The 21,792-nt window shown below is 43.5% G+C and overlaps 3 protein-coding genes across 10 annotated transcripts in view; 2 read left to right on the top strand and 1 right to left on the bottom strand.

Moving 5' to 3' along the window:
- ank1a (ankyrin 1, erythrocytic a) overlaps positions 1 to 10,422 on the top strand; it is a 59,496-nt gene extending 49,074 nt beyond the window's left edge. For 6 of the 7 annotated variants that reach the window (XM_037259884.1, XM_037259885.1, XM_037259883.1 and 3 more), the window contains 6 exons: positions 986 to 1,646; positions 2,038 to 2,383; positions 4,036 to 4,119; positions 4,376 to 4,522; positions 5,816 to 5,917; positions 7,673 to 10,422. In XM_037259884.1, coding sequence (XP_037115779.1) covers positions 986 to 1,646; positions 2,038 to 2,383; positions 4,036 to 4,119; positions 4,376 to 4,522; positions 5,816 to 5,890 — 1,313 coding nt within the window. In that variant the 3' untranslated portion in view covers positions 5,891 to 5,917; positions 7,673 to 10,422. Of the gene's footprint in view, positions 1 to 985; positions 1,647 to 2,037; positions 2,384 to 2,872; positions 3,519 to 4,035; positions 4,120 to 4,375; positions 4,523 to 5,815; positions 5,918 to 7,672 lie in introns of those variants that run through there. The other variant, XM_037259888.1, reaches the window with a different exon arrangement.
- A 487-nt stretch (positions 10,423 to 10,909) lies between these two features.
- eif4ebp1 (eukaryotic translation initiation factor 4E binding protein 1) lies at positions 10,910 to 13,171 on the top strand. Of its 2 annotated transcripts, XM_037259608.1 has the most exons (4): positions 10,911 to 11,065; positions 11,164 to 11,344; positions 12,037 to 12,222; positions 12,765 to 13,171. In XM_037259608.1, exons 2-4 carry the CDS (start codon positions 11,209 to 11,211, stop codon positions 12,794 to 12,796), a joined length of 354 nt encoding a protein of 117 aa, XP_037115503.1. In that variant the 5' UTR covers positions 10,911 to 11,065; positions 11,164 to 11,208; the 3' UTR covers positions 12,797 to 13,171. The 2 variants fall into 2 exon arrangements, with proteins under 2 accessions (XP_037115502.1, XP_037115503.1); XM_037259607.1 differs by having other exon boundaries at positions 10,910 to 11,344.
- A 5,745-nt stretch (positions 13,172 to 18,916) lies between these two features.
- Positions 18,917 to 21,723, bottom strand: spaw (southpaw). Its single transcript, XM_037260043.1, has 3 exons — positions 21,171 to 21,723; positions 19,294 to 20,075; positions 18,917 to 19,218 (listed from the first exon to the last, which is right to left on the bottom strand). Exons 1-3 carry the CDS (start codon positions 21,415 to 21,417, stop codon positions 19,066 to 19,068), a joined length of 1,182 nt encoding a protein of 393 aa, XP_037115938.1. The 5' UTR covers positions 21,418 to 21,723; the 3' UTR covers positions 18,917 to 19,065.
- Positions 21,724 to 21,792: the final 69 nt, after the last annotated feature.

Below are 21,792 nucleotides of genomic sequence, written 5' to 3'. Positions count from 1 at the left end.
TCCTCTTGCTCTCTTTCTGCTGTGCATGAACGCATGCTTGTGGTGGGAGGGGGGGGTTTAGTCCTCTTATTTCACTGTATGCTCTATGTTCCACTTTACAGCCTGTTTACTTTGCTTACGTCAACTTAAGTTCACCCCAGCTCATCACTTTCATGCAGATTACAAGTTATGTTTTGGTGCAGTCTTATTTGGAATAACAAAGTAATATGAATATAACTCCTGCTGCTGTGCTGTAGTATATATATATAGCAAGCCTTCTAATTTGTCACAGATGTGGGAGTGACCTGAGTCCACAGCCGCTTCTCTAATGTGATTCATCTAATTTAATGAATATTAACACAACATAGAAACTCTCTTGTACCTGTAAGTTCAAATGTTTTGATTGGATGAGAATTTTTTGAGACCACAAAGAGCGTGTGTTGTATGTATGTGACTGAGATTGCCTGCATGCATGCTCTCCAGCCTGACATTATCAACCTGCGGGGTTGAATGCATGCAGACGTGTGATGGCGATTTAGTGTGTCTGGATGAGAGGCACATGTTGCGAACGGGTTAATGACAGCATGTTGGATGGACGAATCAGCTCCATTTTAGGGGGAGCTGTTACCGTTGTCGTCTCCCTGCAGGTGGCAGCCAGCAGAGCAGCATCAGTCTCAAGTGGGCCTCGGTCTAACTTTGTTGGTCCATATGTGTCTGCTGCTGCTTCTACTGAAACCCCCCTAATCTTCCCAAAAAAAATCCTTGCTCTTTTTTCTCAGCACTTTGCACTCCTATACCTCTGTGATTGTTTTGGCTCGTCTTGTAATTGCTTCCTAGTCCTTTCCCGTTTCCATCACCTTCAGCCTCCTCTACCCCTCCCCATTTTGCCAAGCTCCTGGGCAAAGGGGCGCTCTCCCCCTTCCCAGGTTCCCAGTGCCGCGCTTGTGAGGTGGGGAGCAAGGTGGGGGGGCCGGGTGTCAGTGTGCTTTTCTGTGTGTCACTCCAGGTTATGGGCTGGCGCAGGATGAGCTTCTGTCCCCGGCCTCCATGCAGTACAACCTGCCCTCGCCTCTGGGCGCTGAGCCTTACTGGCAGGAGGTCTCCAGCCTGGACTGCGCGCCCATTGCCACCACAGAGGAAGACACCCTCATGGAGATGTCCGACGTGCAGGTGTGGCCCTCGGGCAACTCCCCATCTCTGGTGCCTGTGGAGGATTCCTCGCTGGAGTGCAGTAATGCCGACGACTCAGAGGGCCTGCTCGGGTTGCCCTATGGAAGTCTGGGTCGGCCGGCCAGTCGGGCTAGCGCCGCCAGCGGAGGGGGCGTCGTGCTGAGCGGCTCAATCGAAATGCCCGAGGACGATTCGGAGATGGGCGTTGACTCGCTTAGCACCGCCACGCCGGCCTCACTCGGCGGCACCATCGCTGGTATCAATCTTAACGGACTGAACAATGGTCAGGGGTCAGAGGCGAGTTCGGAGTTATCGGCCGTCGCTAGCACGACTGGTGGCAATGAAGGAGGAGGAAGAGAAGGAGGAGGAGGAGGAGGAGGAGGAGGGTGTCAGGGCTCAGAGGAAGGGCTTTCTCTTGTTTCAGGACAGCAAAGGGTGTATGCCCGACTCAGTGAGTCACCCGGTCTCACCTGTGTTGCAGATCGGAATGGTGACAGGTGAGTTTGACCCTGCCCCCTTCCATCAGAAAAACAATCTGTGTCAATATACAATGGAAGTACTGCATGTCACATGGGGTCCATTTTGCCTGAGGGCTCATTCACACAAACGAGCATAAACAACACCATACAAATAAATTTGTAGGCTATTAGTGGGCCAAATCGTTTTTCTTTTTTTTTTTTTTATCCAGCCATTTTCTATAGCAGGGGTTACCAATGTGGTACCCATGTTAGATTTTGTAACTAAGGCATGTACCTGACAGGAACTACAGAAGTTTATTCAAGGCCTCCCCGTTATGTATTGGAAAGAATGCCATTTAAAATAAAGTGTAAAGCCTCATTACTGGAATTTAGTGCGTATCACCATTGAGCATGTGCTCTTCCATTTCAGGTCATCTAATGGTGGAAGTGGAAATGGAGGCAGCTCATTCATTTCCTACCTCCAAGAACAAACAGCTCCAGGGTGGACCCCAGTCACAAACGCACAGGCCTGGGTGGCCAACCAGACAAAATCTAGACCGGTCATTGACACTATGATATCGTCATGCTGCAACTCCATGGACGGAGACCAGTCTCATTTGTCCCAAGAGGCTTTGCTGCAGCCCGTGAGGGACATGGGCCACTCGGAAATTCTACGAGGGCACTTCCGGGGAACCCAGCCGTTTGAGAAGGGTTTAGGCTTCCCGCAGAGGGCCCCAGAGATGAGAGCCTGGGATGACGTGCGCTTCAAAGGACAGGTGAGCAAACACTCAGCGTTGCTGCTAACAAACAGTAAAAAAATGGAGAACAAGTCATCATCTTGTTAGACTGCCGGTATAAGCCATGACATATCCTATTTGAGTAAGACTCACTACACACATATTTTTAAGTTAAGTATCAGATTCTTCTCGCAATATCCAAAGTGTACATAAAGCAAGCACAGTCCAAGGCCGAAGATGGTCACAAACAGCATGTGGGGCCAAATATAGCAAGAATTCGCACTGTCTTACTCATGTTACACAGTCCCCGCCCAGGTCCGTCCCACGTGTTGACTTTCATGACATCACACTGTAAAGGACAACCACAACTTTGGAAATGTGGACGCACAAATAGACATTTGCTTCCAGACCATCAGTATTTCTTGTGTACTTTATCAGGCTTTCTTTTTATTTCAAAGTCATGGAGACATTATTATTATTTTACTGCAGTTTAGTTGTAACTGCCCATCATGGCGATGCTTTTGTGTACTTGTATGTGTTAATCCGTGCAAGAGTCAGTAAGTGCGAAAAGTAATGACTACATCAAGAATGGTTGTGTGTGGCTGCCCAGTGTCACAAAAGTATCTCGAGGTATTTAAAGCTCACAGATCACATGGCCAAAGTGACAGAGAGTGGGAGTAGAACTCCCCCATGCACCCCCCCCAAAGTCATTGACAGGGTGTCACTGATCCACCAGTGGGAAGGAATCGTGTCCTGAGGGAAAGGGCCCACTGCCCCGCTTTACGGAAGGATAGGAACGAAAGAGCAAAATTTTGACCGTGAAGGCAGGCTGGGGGCAGCAGCTGTCGCTGGGTTCGTTTTTTTCGGGGGAGAGGCGTCACTGAAGGCTTGGTGAGCTCTCTGCGGCGTGCATGTCAAAGAGCTACGCGAATCCAAGGCTGATCCAAGCGGGGCAATGTGGGCCCTGGTGACAGAGCTCCTCTTCAGCTTGGTGCTGCTGGCCTTTCTGGTCATCAGCTGTCAGAACGTGCTGCACATAGCCAGCGGCTCCGTGCGCTCGCTGCTCACCTTCATCCACGTTCAGCTTGACCGCGAGCTCGGTGAGGTGGAGGGCGTGGCTGACGAAGAGGAGAATGTCACTACAAGGGTGGTCCGCAGGAGAGTCATCCTCAAGGTACCTCAGGGAGGGAGGACAGAAATATTGGCTGCAATGTTTGACCTTGCTGTTAAGAGCAATTTGACTTTTTTTATCTGCGGAACACCTTTGCAGTTGTTAAGTTAAATGTACGAGTTTGAAGATATTGTTTTGGACCACACGTAATGGCGGAGTTGGCAGAGTGGTACAAGGTCATACCCCCCCCCCCCCCTTCCCCGCCTTGAAATATGCTTGGACCCCCTCCCAGGTGCCAGGCCAGATAATTAATTGAATGTTGGGTATTTTAAGATTTTTGCAGCAATTTTTTCTCAACATTGCTTAGTATCTGTGTTAAAGTCATAGGTATCCATGGCAATGGCAGTTGTTTTTCTCACAAGCTACAAGCAAGTCATCGTAAATACTCTAAAGCGGTTACACTGAGGTTAAGCCTGTTCCAAACAAGACCAATTCCTTTTATTGTGCAATTGATTTTCCTGAATGTTTTCTATAACTACTAAAGGTAGTTATAGAATGTTGATCACTTTCCTGTTTGCAGGGGGATGAGGCTGAAGATCTTCCGGGGGAACAGGTCAGCGAGGAGCAGTTTACGGACGAGCATGGAAATATCATCACTAAAAAGGTCAGACACTTGTCATCGTTGTGTTACTGTGTAAAAGCATTTTATTGGACACTCAACAATAGTTGGTAACTTAATGCGTCATAATCACTATAAAGCAGGAGAGCGCTATGATTTCTTGTTGGAAAAAAAACATTTTTTTTTTTTAATTATTACCAATTTGGTATAATGTTGAAACATGCCATCTTTATGCTGTTATGAATATTCAATTGTGAAAATGTCTGCGGCCCACTCCCCACTCTACCACTGCTTGTGTCAGATTGTACGAAAGGTTGTGCGCAGAGGCAAGGGCGAGGACGGCGTTCAGGACGTGAGCGTGGACGGTTCTCTGCAGGACGCCAACGAGCTGGAGGTGGACGCCGAGCAGTTCATGAGCTACGCCATCCTGGGCCGGGAAAGCAGCAAGGTGGGCTTCTGATCTGCAAGCCGGTTGTGTCACCCCCTGCCCTCCCTTTAGACCAGATGGACTGAATCAAATCAGATGATGCAGTCATCTGATATGGCGCTTTGATTTACATCATGTTTCTTGGTGAGGCTTGAGTGAGCTCCTGAGTCTTATCAAGGTCACCAAGAAGCTTAACATGCATGAGCTTCACTATGATGATGATCATAATTTTAAAGAGGTTAAGAAGAAGCGTGTGATGTATGTGGGACAAGCGTGGAACCTCCAAAGTTGAACACAATCCGTTATGCGATGCTGGTTGAATTCAATGTTTATTTTCCTTTCCCTTCATTCATCCTTTCATCCATCCATCTATCCATCTATTGATTTTGTATCGCGCTTGTCTTTAGCTGGAGCCTAAAATCGCTGACTTTGCTTAAGAGGCAGGGTAGACCCTGCAATGGTTGCCAGTAATTAAAGGCGACACACAAAGAACCATTAGCAGTAACATTTAACATATATATCTATTTAGACACTTCACATTTATATTTTTGAAAAAAATCTCCTGCCCTGATTTTATGCCATAGCTAATGCATTAGTTATTGTCCTGATCATCATCACACGTTTTCTTTCTGTCATTTATCACCACTTGGGCTTCTTTGATAGGGTCACTAAAATGAGTTTGAAACTGTCATGTTAGGTCAATCGTCTCACCACATTTGCTATTTCACGTCAAGTTTTCGTCTGAAGCATATTTTTCCCAACCATTTTGCTCAAACTCCATTTCGTGTCACTCTTTAGCGTTCACCTTCGGAGGTTCCTCTGCATGTACGTTGAAAGCAAAATTGCTCCGCTGCTGTCATCACTCCAGCTTTAATGCTCACCAATCACTCGATTAGAGTTTCCAGTGATTGTAACAATCACTAAACTGCACCTACCTCACGTGTTTGTCCTGTATGTCGACGAAGCCTTCATGAATGAGACCTCATTAAAGTCTGTAGTACTTCAATTGTGACTCTGTGCTGTCAATCCACCCTTCATTTCTCCAGTTCACATAGCTGACATAGTTCTTATCTTCAGTTGCCAGCCACCGCTTTTGTCCTTGCCTGCCTCTTAGTATATTTATATATCTATATACGTGTATATCATTTCTTTGTTCCCCCTTGTTTCCCTCTTTCTTCACCTCTGACTGTTTTTTATTCTGTCCATCCCCTTCTTTTTTTTGCCTCCCTGGTTTCCCTCAACTTTTTGCCTCACTAATATTCCCTCCCACCTTTGGTTCCGTCCCTGTCATCCCATCTCTTCCTCCGACTGTAGCCCGATACTGTGGATACTATGAAGAAAGGTGCTCAGATAGTGAAATGTGCCAGCCTGCGAAGAGTTAAGCAGTGAGGCAGGCTGAGTGCTGCTTTCCCGCAGGTACGGGACTCACCCACAGTGCGCCTCGTTATGACGTGTGCTGGGCGAGACCATTTAATCCACTCTGTGGATTAAATGCCATTGAATGTACCTTTAACTTCACCACTAATACTACTGCTGTGTGATGCTGGCACAGCAAAACTGAAGGATGACTACTAAATCATTTTGATGAACAGCAATATTTTGAATATATTCATAGAATTGCATTTATAAAGGCAGCATTTTATTTTGTTGTATTTGTTTATTGTACGTGTGTAGTAATATCCTGTGTATGAAGATTAAGGTTCTGAGTCGGAGGGGTGAATAATGTAATTACTCTTGAATTCAGAGTAGCTATGACGGAGGTGTGTTTGTTGTCAAGGTCAACGTGACCTTGCTTTTGTGCAGCTTTGCGAGCTTGTATCTATGTGCGCATGCATATGTCTATGCGTGAGCGTGTGGTACTTGCCCTTTCCAACTGTGGGGGCTATTACATTCCTTGGATTGTTGGTATTTCTAGTAATTGACAGCTGAACGTTCAGCAAGCGCGACAAGATTCTTTATGCTCGCTTACATGTTGTTAACAGGATATCCAATGCAAAGGGAGGTGGAGGATAGATAAAGTTCAAATATGGTCAAGTATTTCTTTCATAAGACTACTTTTACAGTGAACACCTGCATTTTTGAAGGGGGTAACCTAACATTTCCTGGAAAATCTCACTTATTTATAGTTTTTTGTGCTGAGGCCAAAGCAATAACAGTATTGCTTTGTCACCATCTGGTGGTATCTTGCTGCCAGTGGACTGTTGAAGAGAGTTGAGGAGCTTTATTTAGGCAAGATTAGTTTCCCCCCACAATCTTGTGTACCGTATTTTCCGCACTATAAGGCGCACCGGATTATAAGGCGCACCTTCAATGAATGGCCCATTTTAAAACTTTGTCCATATATACGTATGATATATACATTTGGCCCGCGGGCCGGACTTTGGACACGCCTGCTGTAGTGGCTTAATATTGGTCCATATATAAGGCGCACCTGATTATAAGGCGCACTGTCGGCTTTTGAGAAAATTTGAGGTTTTTAGGTGCGCCTTATAGTCCGGAAAATACGGTAATTGACTGACAGTTACAGTACAGTAATGTCTTGAGCTGTAAGTGACCCGACGTGAGTTTTGCAATCTGTTAGTCGTCATTTTGGGTGATTAGAATTTTTGCGAGCAAACATTTATGATAGTAGCTCTGTATGGTGGCAGTGAACTCACTTCACGTCACAAGAAAAAGCGATTTGCCAAATAATGAATGCTTATTCTATTCTATCTGCGTGAGTGCATTATACTGCCACCCGTAGCCAGGTTGCATACAACAGAATGAGTCGCAATGATTTCCAAATTAAATTCTACCTAATCTTGTTATAACTACATTCTTTTGCAAAGCAGAATATTATGAGGTGACATTTTCCTTATTGAGAAACACATTCATATTTTGTTGTTGTTGTTGTTATATGGAGTGTGGATTAACTCAATTTCAATGGGCAAGACTATATCTGACACAATTGTTTTGAGTTGCAAGCATGAAACAAATTATACTCAATATCTCAAGGCAGTACTAAATAGTATAAACCTATCTGTGATAATTCAGAGTACATGTTGACCCCAAAAGCTCAGCCACTGTAGTTTGCATGCCTAATAGTCATTGTTATCATCAATAGTGGTTTGAAAATGTGGTCTGGGGAAAATGGGCATTGTTCTAAATGAGCATGTGTTCCTCTGTCCTCAGAGTTCTCTGCAGGAGTCGAGCCCGTCCCCCAAAACCTCCTACATGGACACATGACCAGCAACAGCTGACACAAACTGAAGAACACTCACAAACAAGCAAACAAACAAAAAAGGCAGACAAAGGAAATGAATGGCACCAAGTCACTGCTGTCGCACATACCGGAAGGATAATTGTAGTTTTTACCAACCTCTTTATTTTTTTTTTATTTAAAAACAAAAACAAAAAAAAACAACATGAGGACAAACTACTAAAGTAGAAGCATGATTTCCTATAAAACAAAACAGACAAAAAAGTAGCACCCAAAACATGCTTCCTGTTGTCTGTCAGCATGAGTGACTGTCACCGCATGGCCTGTCTTTAGCTACAAATTCCGAAAGTGGGGGGGTGGGCATGGGTCAAGTCAGCTGGGTGCAATGCAGGCTACGTGTGATCCAATCAGAAAACATCATCCAATCAGGAAACAGTATTCTAACTTTCCAAAAAACGGGAGCAACAACAGTTACAGTAGAGCTCTGTGTAGTGGCGACCTATGACCTCTCCTTGAGCAAAAAGCAACACTACAAAAAAAATCAGTGCTACAACCATCACCTAAGGATAAGTGTCTTGTACATAGTGGTATGCACTAAATTGTAGTGTATTGTTTATCATCCCACTGATGCTGCTACGGTACTCTTCCCTCCCATTCAATCTGAACCTATACTGTACAATTATATATATATATATCTATATCTTTGTGAGGACAGCAACATACAAATGTGACCTACCTTTTCCCATGCCCTCCATGTGTTTTTTTTGCCCCTCTGATTTGACACAAAGAGAGTATGACATGTCATTTACTGTTACAGTACAGATGTGAAGGAGGCCGTGTGTGACCTTCCCGCAATAAGACATTGGAAGTGGCAGATAACCTGGAGAAGTTATGTCGCAATTTTCTTATACTCGTGAGGTTTATGTTTATCAATGTGAGCCAAAGTACAACTTTTGCTTCCCGTTATGACCTGAAACAATGTAGCAGTACTGTCCACCTCCAGAACCCCTGATGGCATCCAAAGTCGTCCCTATCCTTGAGGCTATTAGGATGTCACTCGTTTTGGTTGAAGGCAGTCAATATGTTGAGCTTCCGTGTTTGTCCGCTTGGCCACGTGTAGCAGAGCCGGCCAGCAATCACTGTGAAGAGAGACTGAGCCACAACTGTGAGCCCACCCTCGCTCAAGCGTGTTTAGTTGTCATTATGTCTTGTGCTGAGGAAGCAATAATTGCGCTAATAAAAAGACACGGAGAGAGGATTCCGGGGGTCACAGTCGGGCATTCAGTCTGTTAGTCGCAGCTTTACTCCATTCAGAAATGATGTCAGTACATTTGAATTGCACATGTTTGCCTCTTTGAAACTATTTTTGAAGTCGTTCAAAGAGGCCGTTGATTTGACATTAGGGGAAAATGTCCTCATGCTGATCATTTGTCAGCAAAGTAGTTCACTATTTGTTTTGTCACCACCATTACAGTCAATTCCCAAGTCGAAAGATTGATTTACCTTGGGAAAATGTGCCATCTCATCTCATTTGACTACCTGCAAGCCTTTTCTTCATGGGGTTGTGTTGACAACCACTGATTAGTCTCACAAAAAGTTGCAATAAACATGGATCTATTATGTGTTTGTTTTTTAGCAGCCACAGATGAATGTAAAGTCTTGGTAATACTGTACTTGTTATGTGTTAATGTATTGACTCTATTCTATAGTAGATGAAAAATATACTGTACACACTGTACTTGCTGTTGATCATCAATCACCCTCATGGAAGCATATGTTCCATTAATTTGACTCGAACCACAAACATTGTTGACACTAAGCATCCCTTTTCTGTTTGATGCATTTCCATACACCAATGAGGTAAAGAGAAAAAGTGTAACGCTACACTTCCCCTTATGTTTTGCTCATAAGGGCTTTGTTTTTAAAGCAGGGGCTGCTATTGATGTCAGGGTTGGGTTGGGGTTGGGGATCTATTATGAAGACAATAGATGCTGCAAAAAAAATTCCCAGTGGCTCCAATGGTTAGATGATGACGAGTATTTTCCCTCAACACAGCCCACCCCCAATCCCCCCCACGCCTTACCCTATACTGTACAGTATTTTCCTCATGGTGACACGTGGAGGAGTCTTGCTATTATGTGCACGCAGAGAGACGCTTTATTCTGATGAAGAGATAACAGAAGTGACACCATGCACCAATTCACGCAAAAATATTTCCATTGCAAAAATTAGGGAGGACATGTACTGTATATTCCTTTTAGAATGGATGGATATTAACGCAATAGCATATTACTCAATACTAAGGAATGCAAATGCACACATGCACAGAAAATGTTTTTAACATAAAAGGCTATACATATATGTATATGAATATATATGAGAATATATATATTTACTTAGAATGCTATGCACCCCTACGTTTCAACTGGGATTCTAGTTATGTTATGGATGTACTTTTAGCATCAAACCTTCAGATGTAGCTACAAAGAGACTGTTGACTTCTGGGTAATGCCTGCACCTGAGGATGAATAAGGGTCTCGCGGGTATTTGAACTTGTTTTGTTTGCATTTTTTTATTATTGTTATGGGGAAGCGAACATGAATTTTAAGTCGACATGTACAAAAAAAAAACTTTCAATCAAATCAAATCCAAGAACATCTGTTGACAACCTACTCTGTACACCAGCTCAACATTTACAAAATTAATAAAGAAATGCAATGTGTTTGTGGATGTTTTATTTTGGATGATCAAACAAATCATGCACCTCTATTTTACACAATTGCTACAACATAGTGATGAAAAACAAAATATTTTAGTTACTTTATTAAGTACCTCATAATCATACAGTAGCTGTTAAATTCCACACCAAAAAAAAAAAAACAATTATTTCCCTCTCCTCAGCCACTTGGTCCAGCTCTTCTGGGTGAAGGCCCAGGCTCGACAGGAGACATAATCTCTTAAATCCAACATGTCCTGGGTCATCCCATGGGGCCTCCTCCCAGTAGGATGTGGTGGAACATCCTCACCAAAGAGGCATCCAAGGAGCATCCTGACCAGTACTTGGACCCCCCGCACCCATGCACAGATGTGACTGGAGCTTGACTGATACATAGGGCGGCTGAGGAAATAATTGGGAACTATATTTTAGATTACCGAATGCATGAATCACTGTTGGCCACTTGGGGGTGGTGTCCGCTCACTGTGTCCATATGTAGATGTTACTGAGCCTGTCTGTCTGGTCTGGTTTTGTGCAAGTAAGGGGGACGTGTTTAGTTCGTAACAAAGAACCTGAACCTCCCGTGCATTTGTACACGCCTGCTGAAATGTGACAGTTTTTACACGTATTTGCATTTAGGGATAATCAGGTATTTATATTTGTTTATGCAAGAATTGTTGTATCCGAGGCACGGCGCGGTGGTGGAAGCTCAGCTGTACTGGAGCTAAAAGCAGATTGTTTGGTTAGCTCCATTCCACTTTGGTTTCAAACGTGTACTCTGGACTGGAGAACATGTCCACCGAATGCCAGACGAGCAATGCTACGGCCATCCCGTCGATCAGAAGGGTGGCCATCCACGATGCTGAGCACATGCCCCAAGATTACTCCACTACTCCCGGCGGCACCCTTTTCAGCACCACTCCGGGTGGTACGTACATTTTTTCGTCATCACTTTGGTCATGTGAGTCCCCCATGAGCGTGGATAATGGATGTTGCAGACATTTAGTTTGCCTTCAGTCGAGACAAGCTATGCTAATGCTAGCTGCTCTGGTTCACGGTCGCTTATGACAGGAAATGTTTCAGCTTGAGCAGCAAACTTCCATTAGTTTTCACATATATTCTGTGTTTTAACTCGTCACTAAAGCTAAAGACCCGCTCCACTCTGCAAGTTCAACAGAACAAAGACAGACAATAGTGACAAAACGGTTTTAATCTCGTCTGCAAGTAATGTGAGAGGGACATCCTCATTTGATTATCTTTCATGTACATGGGTTGTATTAATTGAATACTGCTCGGTGTGTGACGTCACTCCTCATTGAGTTATACATACATTTATAGGAATGTATTAGGAGTCAGTATGTAGGGAAGGTTATAATTGACGAGATTCATCCATTCAACAAATAACACCTACCAAACCAACCTTCCCACACTTGGATGGTTGTATTTTCCTCAATTCAAAAACGTGAAACCTCTTGAATAGAAGAAGGAAAGCAAATTTATAAATATACTATCAGCAACCTTCAGCTGAGTGTGGCAATGGGGATAAAGGAGTCCAGAAAGGCATTGACTGGATTAAATCAGGCATGTTTTGGAATGATGATTTGTGTGTCTACTCTAAAGGTACCAGAATTATCTATGACCGAAAGTTCCTGCTGGGGTGTCGCAGCTCTCCGCTGGCCAAGACCCCTCCGCGCCTTCCAGACATTCCCGGTGTGACAAGTCCTCCCTCCGCAGGAACCAATGACAAGAAGGACAGCGATGGAGAACGACTAAACAACAGTGGTGCAGCTCCAAACAACACCAGTGGTATGTTCAAGAGAACTGCTATAGAATATTCTTTCTTCAATTTTACAAAATTTTCATACAAGCCAAGTCTATTGAATCAAAATAACACACAAATACATAGAATTAAAGCTACAGTGAATGCTTTTATAAAATCTTAGGTGCACAGGTAATGCATTAATTATCATTTTATTAAAAAAAATCTTACACTTGCACAGTTTATGATGTTTGGAGATTACAAATGATGTGCAAGGAACTCATTTGTCCCAGGGATGTAAGAATATGTCACCAACCCCGACACTCACTCACTGTGAGACTTGTTTTTTTATTTGATCATTTTATGTTTATAGACATCAATGTTTTTTTTGCACAACAAAAAATTACTGCAAATATGACTTCACTACTAAGGTTGAAAGATTAATTGCATTTGCCATATAAAGAAGTTTTGAAATTATTTGCTTATCGCAAAGGCTGAGATTTGACTGGTCATCAGAGCAAAGGATTCTGCAGGCATACATCTCATAAATACAAGGGAAATAAAAACTGTGTCTTTGTTTGTTTTTAAGTTGATGACGCACAGTTCGAAATGGACATCTGAGTGGACCAAGTGTCGCGTGAAACGTACCAACAAGATCCTGTGAAAAGAACCTCAGTACTACCATCTTGTCCAAGAGGCTGTTTCCATTCTGTTTTCACCACCCAGAATGAATGTGATTGCCTTAAGGCTCAAAGCAAGTGTGCCTTACTCCAAGTTGAAAATTTACACTTAGCAACTTGCCTGTTATCGTACTGTGTAAACTGAGACAATCAGAATTGAAGAGACCAATCACTAATTATCTCCACAAACTCTTTTGAAATTTCTCAAGATATCATTTGTAATGTATAAACAGGTTAATTTCCTAAAAGAGTACCATTTTTAATCTGATCCGTAAGTTTGTGAGAGTCACATTAAAGAAGATACAATAAGAGAAAATTCTTGTGTATGCTTGTGATCTGCTTTTGCTTCTATTTAAATACACAGTCCGTACCATCTCTGATTGCCACATATATGTACGTACATATCCTTGCTTAAATGTTATTCAGAACAAAAGACACATCAGTTTGACCTTGAGTTTATCTTTATTTCTACACAGTGTGGGGAAGGATTTTTTTTGGCCGTTGCAAGGTCTCCTGCTGCAAGGTCTCAGCAAAATTCCTCAAAGGGCTCACCACCAGTTGATAAGCTCAGCGGCCTGTGCGTAGAAGAAAGGTCAATATACATGTGTGCCAACTCCCACTACCACCCTGTCAGGGCTCACTGTTAGAAACATTTGAAAGTGAAGTAATATTACCGCTAAACAGGGACATGGTATTTAATAAAACATACACATTAATTCCAAGATGTTCAGGCCATATTTTTGTTTAACACAAAAGTCTATATTATGTTGGTGTGAATGTCCCAATACATTTGTACATATAGTATATGGTCTTCCAGCTGCAAAAAAAAATCCAACAATACAGTATATTGTGAGCATTTACGACCATAAATAGACCCAATGTGGCCGACAAAATAATCAAAGCTTGACGAGCCAGCCGAGTGAGAATGTCGTCCGTCTGCATGTGTTGCTGGAAGTGAAGTGTGGATTGGACTGTTTCATGTGATCACTTCCATTCCAGCCTGTCCTTCCTCTACGGTAGCCTCCTGGACATCCAGACGCTTGTGCTCACCCCACTACCCCCGCCGTGGTCTGCTGGCCTCAACCCTCTCCTTCTCACCTTTGCTTCCTGACACCCCTCCATCTAAATAAACAAGTGCTACCGCTTTTCCCCCCCATCCCCTCATTGATCCATCACAGCCAGCATGTGTGATCACAATCAACAAAAGAGGCCAGAGATGGCCGTTGACGACTAATGATGTGACCCCAGCGAACTATTCACAGGAGCAGACGGATTTCAAATCATGAAAAAATGTATATTGAAATATTTTTTTGCCTAGTACACTACTTGGTCTTAAACATACTGTACATTATTATCAGTGGATATATTGCTGTCGTTTTTGTACTTATCCTGTTCATATTACACATTAAGGCCTTCTACACAAGTGCTTCATATTGACTCATTGTTGTCAATCAGATTTCAGCCTCTGTGTGTTACTATGTCAATCTAATCTGCCTTCAGGCTCGCAAACGTTGGGAGCTGTAACTTACACTTTATTAGCATTAGAAATGGGCTTCTATGCAATCAGATTTCAAATTTGCCTCACAATTGCTAACTACCTGTCCCACAATGACATCTGCATTTTCCCATCCTTAATCAGTTGATCAGAGTGAGCCAAATCCAACAAGAAAAATACTTCTGTTGTGAGCAGCACACATGAATATATTTAATAATCAGCAGCATTGCTGGTGACAGTGATCTATTGCATTACAATTCCTTATCATTTTGGTATATTATTAAATAAGTATTGTGGCGGAACTGCACCAGATTAGTGTTGGCTCGTGAGTTAACGATTCGTTCAAAAGAACGAATTTTTTTTCAGTGAACGAGAGTGAACGAATCACTTCCTAAACGATTTTTCCCTAATGAAGCCTGTGATTAGGTACACCTCATGGACACTTCAATAGGTACACTACACGAGGTAAAAAAAAAAAAAAAGAATAAATAAATAAAGTGTAGCGAACGATTTGGTGAACAATTCTTTTGAACAAACCTTTTGGGTGAACCGATCCTAAAGATCAGTTCACTTTTAACAGGAATGCACATCACTAGTATTAAAAAAGTGCAGATGGCCAAAGGATTACAGGTTGAGATAGCCGAATGGTTAGTGACATGAGCTCTTACTCGGCAAGTACTTGGTTCAATCCCAGGTGTGGGCATACATCTAAATGTGCTTTTAGACTTGGCACCTCGCTTTGTATGCAGTTTTTACGTTTAGCTCCTGCAGAACGTGAAAATGAACAAAATCTTTTCACGCAGGTGTGTTTAACGAGGGTAACTTGGAAAAGATATTGGAACGCGGCCCCGAGGACTAGAGCTTGTCACCTGTGACCTTTGACCATGATATTTCCCTAATAAATTGGCCTGAGGGAATCACACAGACACTCCATTAGGTACACCGCCATTTTCAAGTGTACCTAATAACAGGCCACTTTATTAGGGAAATACCATGGTCAAAGGTCACAGGTGTCAAGCTCTAGTCCTCGGGGCCGCGTTCCAACACGTTTTCCAAGTGACCCTCGTTAAGCGCACCTGCGTGAAAAGTTTTAGCTTCTTTCACGTTCTGCAGGAGCTAAAACTTTTCACGCAGGTGCACTTAACGAGGGAATCACACGGACACTCCATTAGGTACACCGCCATTTTCAAGTGTACCTAATAACAGGCCATTTTATTAGGGAAATATCATGGTCAAAAGTCACAGGTATCAAGCTCTAGTCCTCGGGGCCGCGTTCCAACATGTTTTCCGAGTGACCCTCGTTAAGCGCACCTGCGTGAAAAGTTTTAGCTTCTTTCACGTTCTGCAGGAGCTAAAACTTTTCACGCAGGTGCACTTAACGAGGGAATCACACAGACACTCCATTAGGTACACCGCCATTTTCAAGTGTACCTAATAAATGGCCATTTTATTAGGGAAATATCATGGTCAAAAGTCACAGGTATCAAGCTCTAGTCCTCGGGGCCGCGTTCCAACATGTTTTCCGAGTGACCCTCGTTAAGCGCACCTGCGTGAAAAGTTTTAGCTTCTTTCACGTTCTGCAGGAGCTAAAACTTTTCACGCAGGTGCACTTAACGAGGGAATCACATGGACACTCCATTAGGTACACCGCCATTTTCAAGTGTACCTAATAACAGGCCACTTTATTAGGGAAATACCATGGTCAAAGGTCACAGGTGTCAAGCTCTAGTCCTCGGGGCCGCGTTCCAACACGTTTTCCAAGTGACCCTCGTTAAGCGCACCTGCGTGAAAAGTTTTAGCTTCTTTCACGTTCTGCAGGAGCTAAAACTTTTCACGCAGGTGCACTTAACGAGGGAATCACACAGACACTCCATTAGGTACACCGCCATTTTCAAGTGTACCTAATAACAGGCCACTTTATTAGGGAAATACCATGGTCAAAGGTCACAGGTATCAAGCTCTAGTCCTCGGGGCCGCGTTCCAACATGTTTTCCAAGTGACCCTCGTTAAGCGCACCTGCGTGAAAAGTTTTAGCTTCTTTCACGTTCTGCAGGAGCTAAAACTTTTCACGCAGGTGCACTTAACGAGGGAATCACACGGACACTCCATTAGGTACACCGCCATTTTCAAGTGTACCTAATAACAGGCCACTTTATTAGGGAAATACCATGGTCAAAGGTCACAGGTATCAAGCTCTAGTCCTCGGGGCCGCGTTCCAACATGTTTTCCGAGTGACCCTCGTTAAGCGCACCTGCGTGAAAAGTTTTAGCTTCTTTCACGTTCTGCAGGAGCTAAAACTTTTCACGCAGGTGCACTTAACGAGGGAATCACACAGGACACTCCATTAGGTACACCGCCATTTTCAAGTGTACCTAATAACAGGCCACTTTATTAGGGAAATACCATGGTCAAAGGTCACAGGTGTCAAGCTCTAGTCCTCGGGGCCGCGTTCCAACACGTTTTCCAAGTGACCCTCGTTAAGCGCACCTGCGTGAAAAGTTTTAGCTTCTTTCACGTTCTGCAGGAGCTAAAACTTTTCACGCAGGTGCACTTAACGAGGGAATCACACAGACACTCCATTAGGTACACCGCCATTTTCAAGTGTACCTAATAACAGGCCATTTTATTAGGGAAATATCATGGTCAAAAGTCACAGGTGTCAAGCTCTAGTCCTCGGGGCCGCGTTCCAACATGTTTTCCGAGTGACCCTCGTTAAGCGCACCTGCGTGAAAAGTTTTAGCTTCTTTCACGTTCTGCAGGAGCTAAAACTTTTCACGCAGGTGCACTTAACGAGGGAATCACATGGACACTCCATTAGGTACACCGCCATTTTCAAGTGTACCTAATAACAGGCCACTTTATTAGGGAATTATCATGGTCAAAGGTCACAATGTCAAGCTCTAGTCCTCGGGGCCGCATTCCAACATGCTTGGCTGGTTGATCTGTGACGTCACACGGAGGTACACCACCATTTTCAGGTGTACCTAATAACTTTATGCATTTTTTTTGTACGTGTCAAGAATGTGTATTTGACTACTTGCTCTTTATTTTGGGGGACACCAACACATATTACACAACGTAAAACACATATCCATATTGTCATATAAAGCAGTTAACCAAATGTCAGATTTTTATGTTTTCATGCCCAAAAAAATAAAAACAAGGAATAAAACACCAGACAAGTTGTAACATAAATGTTTATTAAAATAATAATAATAAAAGTAAATTTCAAACCAGCAATCTAATGTGAAATTGCAGTAGATATATTAGATAACAACATTTGGGCGTGTATATGCATACACGTTATTTAAAAACTACTGTAAGTGTTATAAAATTAAGATTGCCCAAAGAGAAGAATCACCTTAGGAAGTGATTCGTTCACTCGTTCACTGAAAAGATTTGTTCTTTTAAACGAATCGTTCATTCACGAGCCTACACTACTTTCCCTGACTGATCCGCTGCTGCACGGGAAGGCAGTTCACTCGTTGACTCGTCCGCGAACGGGAAAGTCAAGACTCGTTCCCTCACTGATCCGTTCTCGCGATGAACTGGAAATGCAAATCTCTCACTGACTCGTTCCCTCACAGATCCGTTCCGTTGGTGAACGGGAAATGCAATTCACGACTCGTTCGAGAACGGGAAGTTACGTCATTTTCTTCTTCGTTTTGTTTTACGACGAGGTGGCACCAGCTTCAATGTGCATTACCGACACCTACTGGTTGAAGTCATATGAACTGAAAAAAGAACCAATCACTTTAGGAAGTGATTCATTCACTCTCGTTCACTGAAAGAAAATCGTTCTTTTGAACGAATCGTTCACTCACGAGCCAACACTATTATGTACTTACCCAACGCGCGTAACGAAATACTGAACGGATAAGAATAACTCGAAGTGAAAGCGGGATGATCGCCGAGCTCGCCACGTTTAGCGAGTGGCTCCGTCGCTGCGCTCGAACACCTGGGTTCGACTCCACACCCCTGCGAAATGTGCTAAGCGTGTATGTACTAACGCTTGTCAAACTTCTCCCTGCAGAACTATCCGCGTTGCAATGCGCGCTTCTCTCAACAGAGAGAAAAATAAGTAACTTTTTAGAAGTTTAGCAATTTTTTATTTTCTTTTTTGTTATTTACTTGTCTAGGCTGTTCTAAAACACCAGCTCGTATGCTTGATACATATTAGATGAGGTAAAAAAAAATCCCGTCATTTACTTCTTATGGTGTACCGGCACAAAGGTTTGCAGTGCTGAGGACGTGGAGCCATAGAACGAAGTTATTTCGAAGCACCGATGGCCGAGCGGTTGGGCACACCAGATGATGCACAGTATAATATGTATGGATGATTTCTTATTATCACGTGCCATAGTGGTGGGATTGAGTCAGTCAGGTAAAACCCCACTGAAGGTTTAGTTACCAAATACATGGCCAACCACTGTTCGATTAGTATTATTTGAGATTTCAATGAGTACCCTGAATAGGTGAGCTATCATTATTCCATTTACCTAAATGTGTCAGAAAAGATAAAGCACAACACTTGTTAAAAATAAAGTTTTAATAAATTCGGGATATTTTATGTACAAAATATACAATATAGAGTATAAATATATAAACCTTTTAATACTAAAGACATAAGAAAGTATTGTGTAACACCCTGTATAGATGATGGTAGCATCACCCTTGTTGCCAGGGGGGATGTTTGTTGAACTGCGTCAGGCCACTCAGTGACAGCCGCACTCTTCAACGATCATGTCCTCGTGATGGCGCAGGGTCAGGTCGTCGTTCTCATAGTACAACATGGACAAAGGCCCGAGGCGCATCGGTACACAGGACGGGCAGCTCATCCTCTCTGGGTGGTGGTATTTCAAAAGGCTCTGTAACAATAACATGAGAGAAAACATGAGTCAGCAGCTCCGCTTATCAAACCAACCGCGCTCAAATCGTCTTACTTGCATGTACGCGTGGTTGGTGGGGTTGAAGGATTCGTCCAGGGGTGTCGGACACTCCCCCACGCAGCGATAAGCGTTGAAGCGTTTTGGATGTATGATCCACTCGTCCCAGCCGATGTGCTCGAAGTCCACCCACATGTCCACTTTGCGACAAAGGGGCCGCTGCATGACATCCGGCGGCGTGGTGGGCCCGGGCCCGGCTGCCATCATTACCGTCTCCATCCTGTTCCTTTTGTGGCGCCGGATTTGGCTTTCGCCACTGCTTCGCTCCATTGTGACGTACTTGGAGTTTTCCACAGTGTGTATTAGGCTGTAGGCCGAGTGACCTTCCTGAGGGGCGTCATGTTTGAAGAATAGCACCATCATTGCTCGAACAGAGGTGGGACAACTTTGGCTTCCTGGAATTTTGAAAAGACCCTTGCTTGGTATCTCCTCAAAATCCCCAGAACCGCTCCCAAGGTCCAGTTCTCCCAAGGCCTCTTGGCCTGACAGTCTGTCTCTTTGGTAGAGCCAGTACCTCAAAAGTGTAGTGACATTGAAAACCTTCCATGAAGACTTGCTGGCTGACGCGCTGACGCTCCCCAGGAGAAGGCGCTCGTCATGGCAGGACGGGTCCGCCTCATGCTCACAGTTTCGGGAGTGATACAAATCCACTAAGGCCCGTCTGTGTGCGGATAGGCCCGGCAGTCGGATGCGGAGCTCTGCTAAGTGGATTCTGTCGCTGGTTGAAATGGATGACATGTCGAAAGTAACGGTCCATCTGTTGTCCGCTTGACGGCAACCTTGGAGTAAAAAAAAAAAAAAAAGTGAATAGAAAGCAAAATGTGGAAGCGGTTTAAGCACTTGTTCAATTTCCAGTGGGAATCTCATGTTCTGTCAAAAGACAATTCAGTGCATTAGAAGGTTAACAAATGTCATTTACGCAATATCCTGCAGGCGCTCTGAATTCTGAAAGACAAGTGGTATAGAAAATGGATGGATGGAAACTAAAGCAATGAGAATACATTTTGAAACAGCTTATTTAAGCATTGATTCACTATCTGACAAGTGCAATAAATTATGAGTGAAAAATTGTGTGTTGCTAATGATTCTATTTGATAGCCTTAGTATTTAGCTAAAGGTCAATTAAGGTCAATCCAGTTAAGCACACTGTAAAAGAAACGTCTTAAGCGTGAACATGTTTATGACACAAATTAGTAGTGTTGCAAAACTGCACACTCGTAGACAGTGTTTAATGAAAGCTAATGAAAATTATAAAAATGAAAATTAAAGCCACTATTAAATATATTAACTACAAATCAAAGCATTTAAAAACAACAACAATAAATAACAAATTTACTCTGTAACAGAAGTCAAAATGAACTACAACTAATGATGTCTTAATGTTTATTAGCAGTAGTAGCATACACATGTAAAAATTGTTTTGCCTCGCTGTAGTCCTACTCGGGTGCCAAATGTCACACAATAGTGGAAAACCATTAACTATTAAAACCCAGTTCTACAAGTCTGATGAATGAACTTGTGAGGACAAAGTGTGTACCAGGAGGACCTTCTCATGAATATTGAATAAATGTTCAAAGGGCTTTCCAGAACAGAGGGAGGCTTGGTGACTGGACAAACCAGATCCTTGGACAAATGTCAAAACACTGAGGTGGGAGGCGAAACAGGACAGGATGTATATTGACCCCCTTGTGCAAGGCCGTCTGAGGGCTAATATACACACCCTCACACATAAAACGGACAAAGCCTTTAAAGTGGAATAAGCATTTTGACACTTGCTGGGCTGTAAAAAGGGTGAGGGGGTCAGATCTCAGATAACAGCGTTCAGAGATCTACTGGAGAAACGAGGAGCAAATACAAAACTATGATTGACTCACCATTTGCCATGAGACTGATGATGGAGTCTGACTCTCGAGCAGGTCTACTGGTGTAATCGGCCGCTGTTGACACGTCGGCCGCTCTGAAAGAGCGATACAGCTGCATCATGTACAGAGGGAACTTGCCGTGAGGGTGCAGGGAAACGTTCCTCAGGGCTACACTGCTCCCCGGCGCTGTGTGATACTTGGGCTTCTGCGTAGACCAGACCAATCCAAAAGAACAGAAAAGAAGCACGTAGAAGACCATTTTGGAGTGAAACTGCAAGCACGAGAGGTTAAGGTCTTGCTTCCCTCTCTCAACTTCTCTCAGGTTGAAGTGACGCACAGACTGAAGAGCAGACAGGCCCCTTTATAGCAGACAGCTGCCCTTTGATGACCCCTGACCACTCCAGGAATCCCGATGAGCCCTCTGATCACCAGAGCACATCAGAGACCACCACAAACAGTGGATCAACAAAAAAAAATGCTATTTCACCAAGGTCATTGTCCTGTCACACTGCCCAAAGCTTTTCTATTCACTCAAAAGCCTTAATCCTGTGGAGAAGCAGCAATCGGTTAAGAATTAACACCTACAATGCCTACAGCCATTAACACCTCAATGTTAAGTAGAAGCAAGAGAAGA

The sequence above is a fragment of the Syngnathus acus genome, chromosome 9 (genome assembly GCF_901709675.1).
Source record: "Syngnathus acus chromosome 9, fSynAcu1.2, whole genome shotgun sequence".
Taxonomy (NCBI): domain Eukaryota; kingdom Metazoa; phylum Chordata; class Actinopteri; order Syngnathiformes; family Syngnathidae; genus Syngnathus; species Syngnathus acus.
The sequence above is the reverse complement of the archived record's forward strand: the minus strand, read 5'-3'. Positions and strand labels throughout refer to the sequence as shown.

Excerpts from the sequence above, each read along its gene's own strand:
- eif4ebp1 (XM_037259607.1), top strand. The coding sequence starts at position 11,209 with ATGTCCACCGAATGCCAGACGAGCAATGCTACGGCCATCCCGTCGATC. Across the intron at positions 11,345-12,036 it reads TTTCAGCACCACTCCGGGTG|GTACCAGAATTATCTATGAC; the intron begins GTACGTACATTT and ends TCTACTCTAAAG. Across the intron at positions 12,223-12,764 it reads AGCTCCAAACAACACCAGTG|TTGATGACGCACAGTTCGAA; the intron begins GTATGTTCAAGA and ends TTTGTTTTTAAG.
- spaw (XM_037260043.1), bottom strand. The coding sequence starts at position 21,417 with ATGGTCTTCTACGTGCTTCTTTTCTGTTCTTTTGGATTGGTCTGGTCT. Across the intron at positions 20,076-21,170 it reads CATCAGTCTCATGGCAAATG|GTTGCCGTCAAGCGGACAAC; the intron begins GTGAGTCAATCA and ends TTTTACTCCAAG. Across the intron at positions 19,219-19,293 it reads CCAACCACGCGTACATGCAA|AGCCTTTTGAAATACCACCA; the intron begins GTAAGACGATTT and ends TTATTGTTACAG.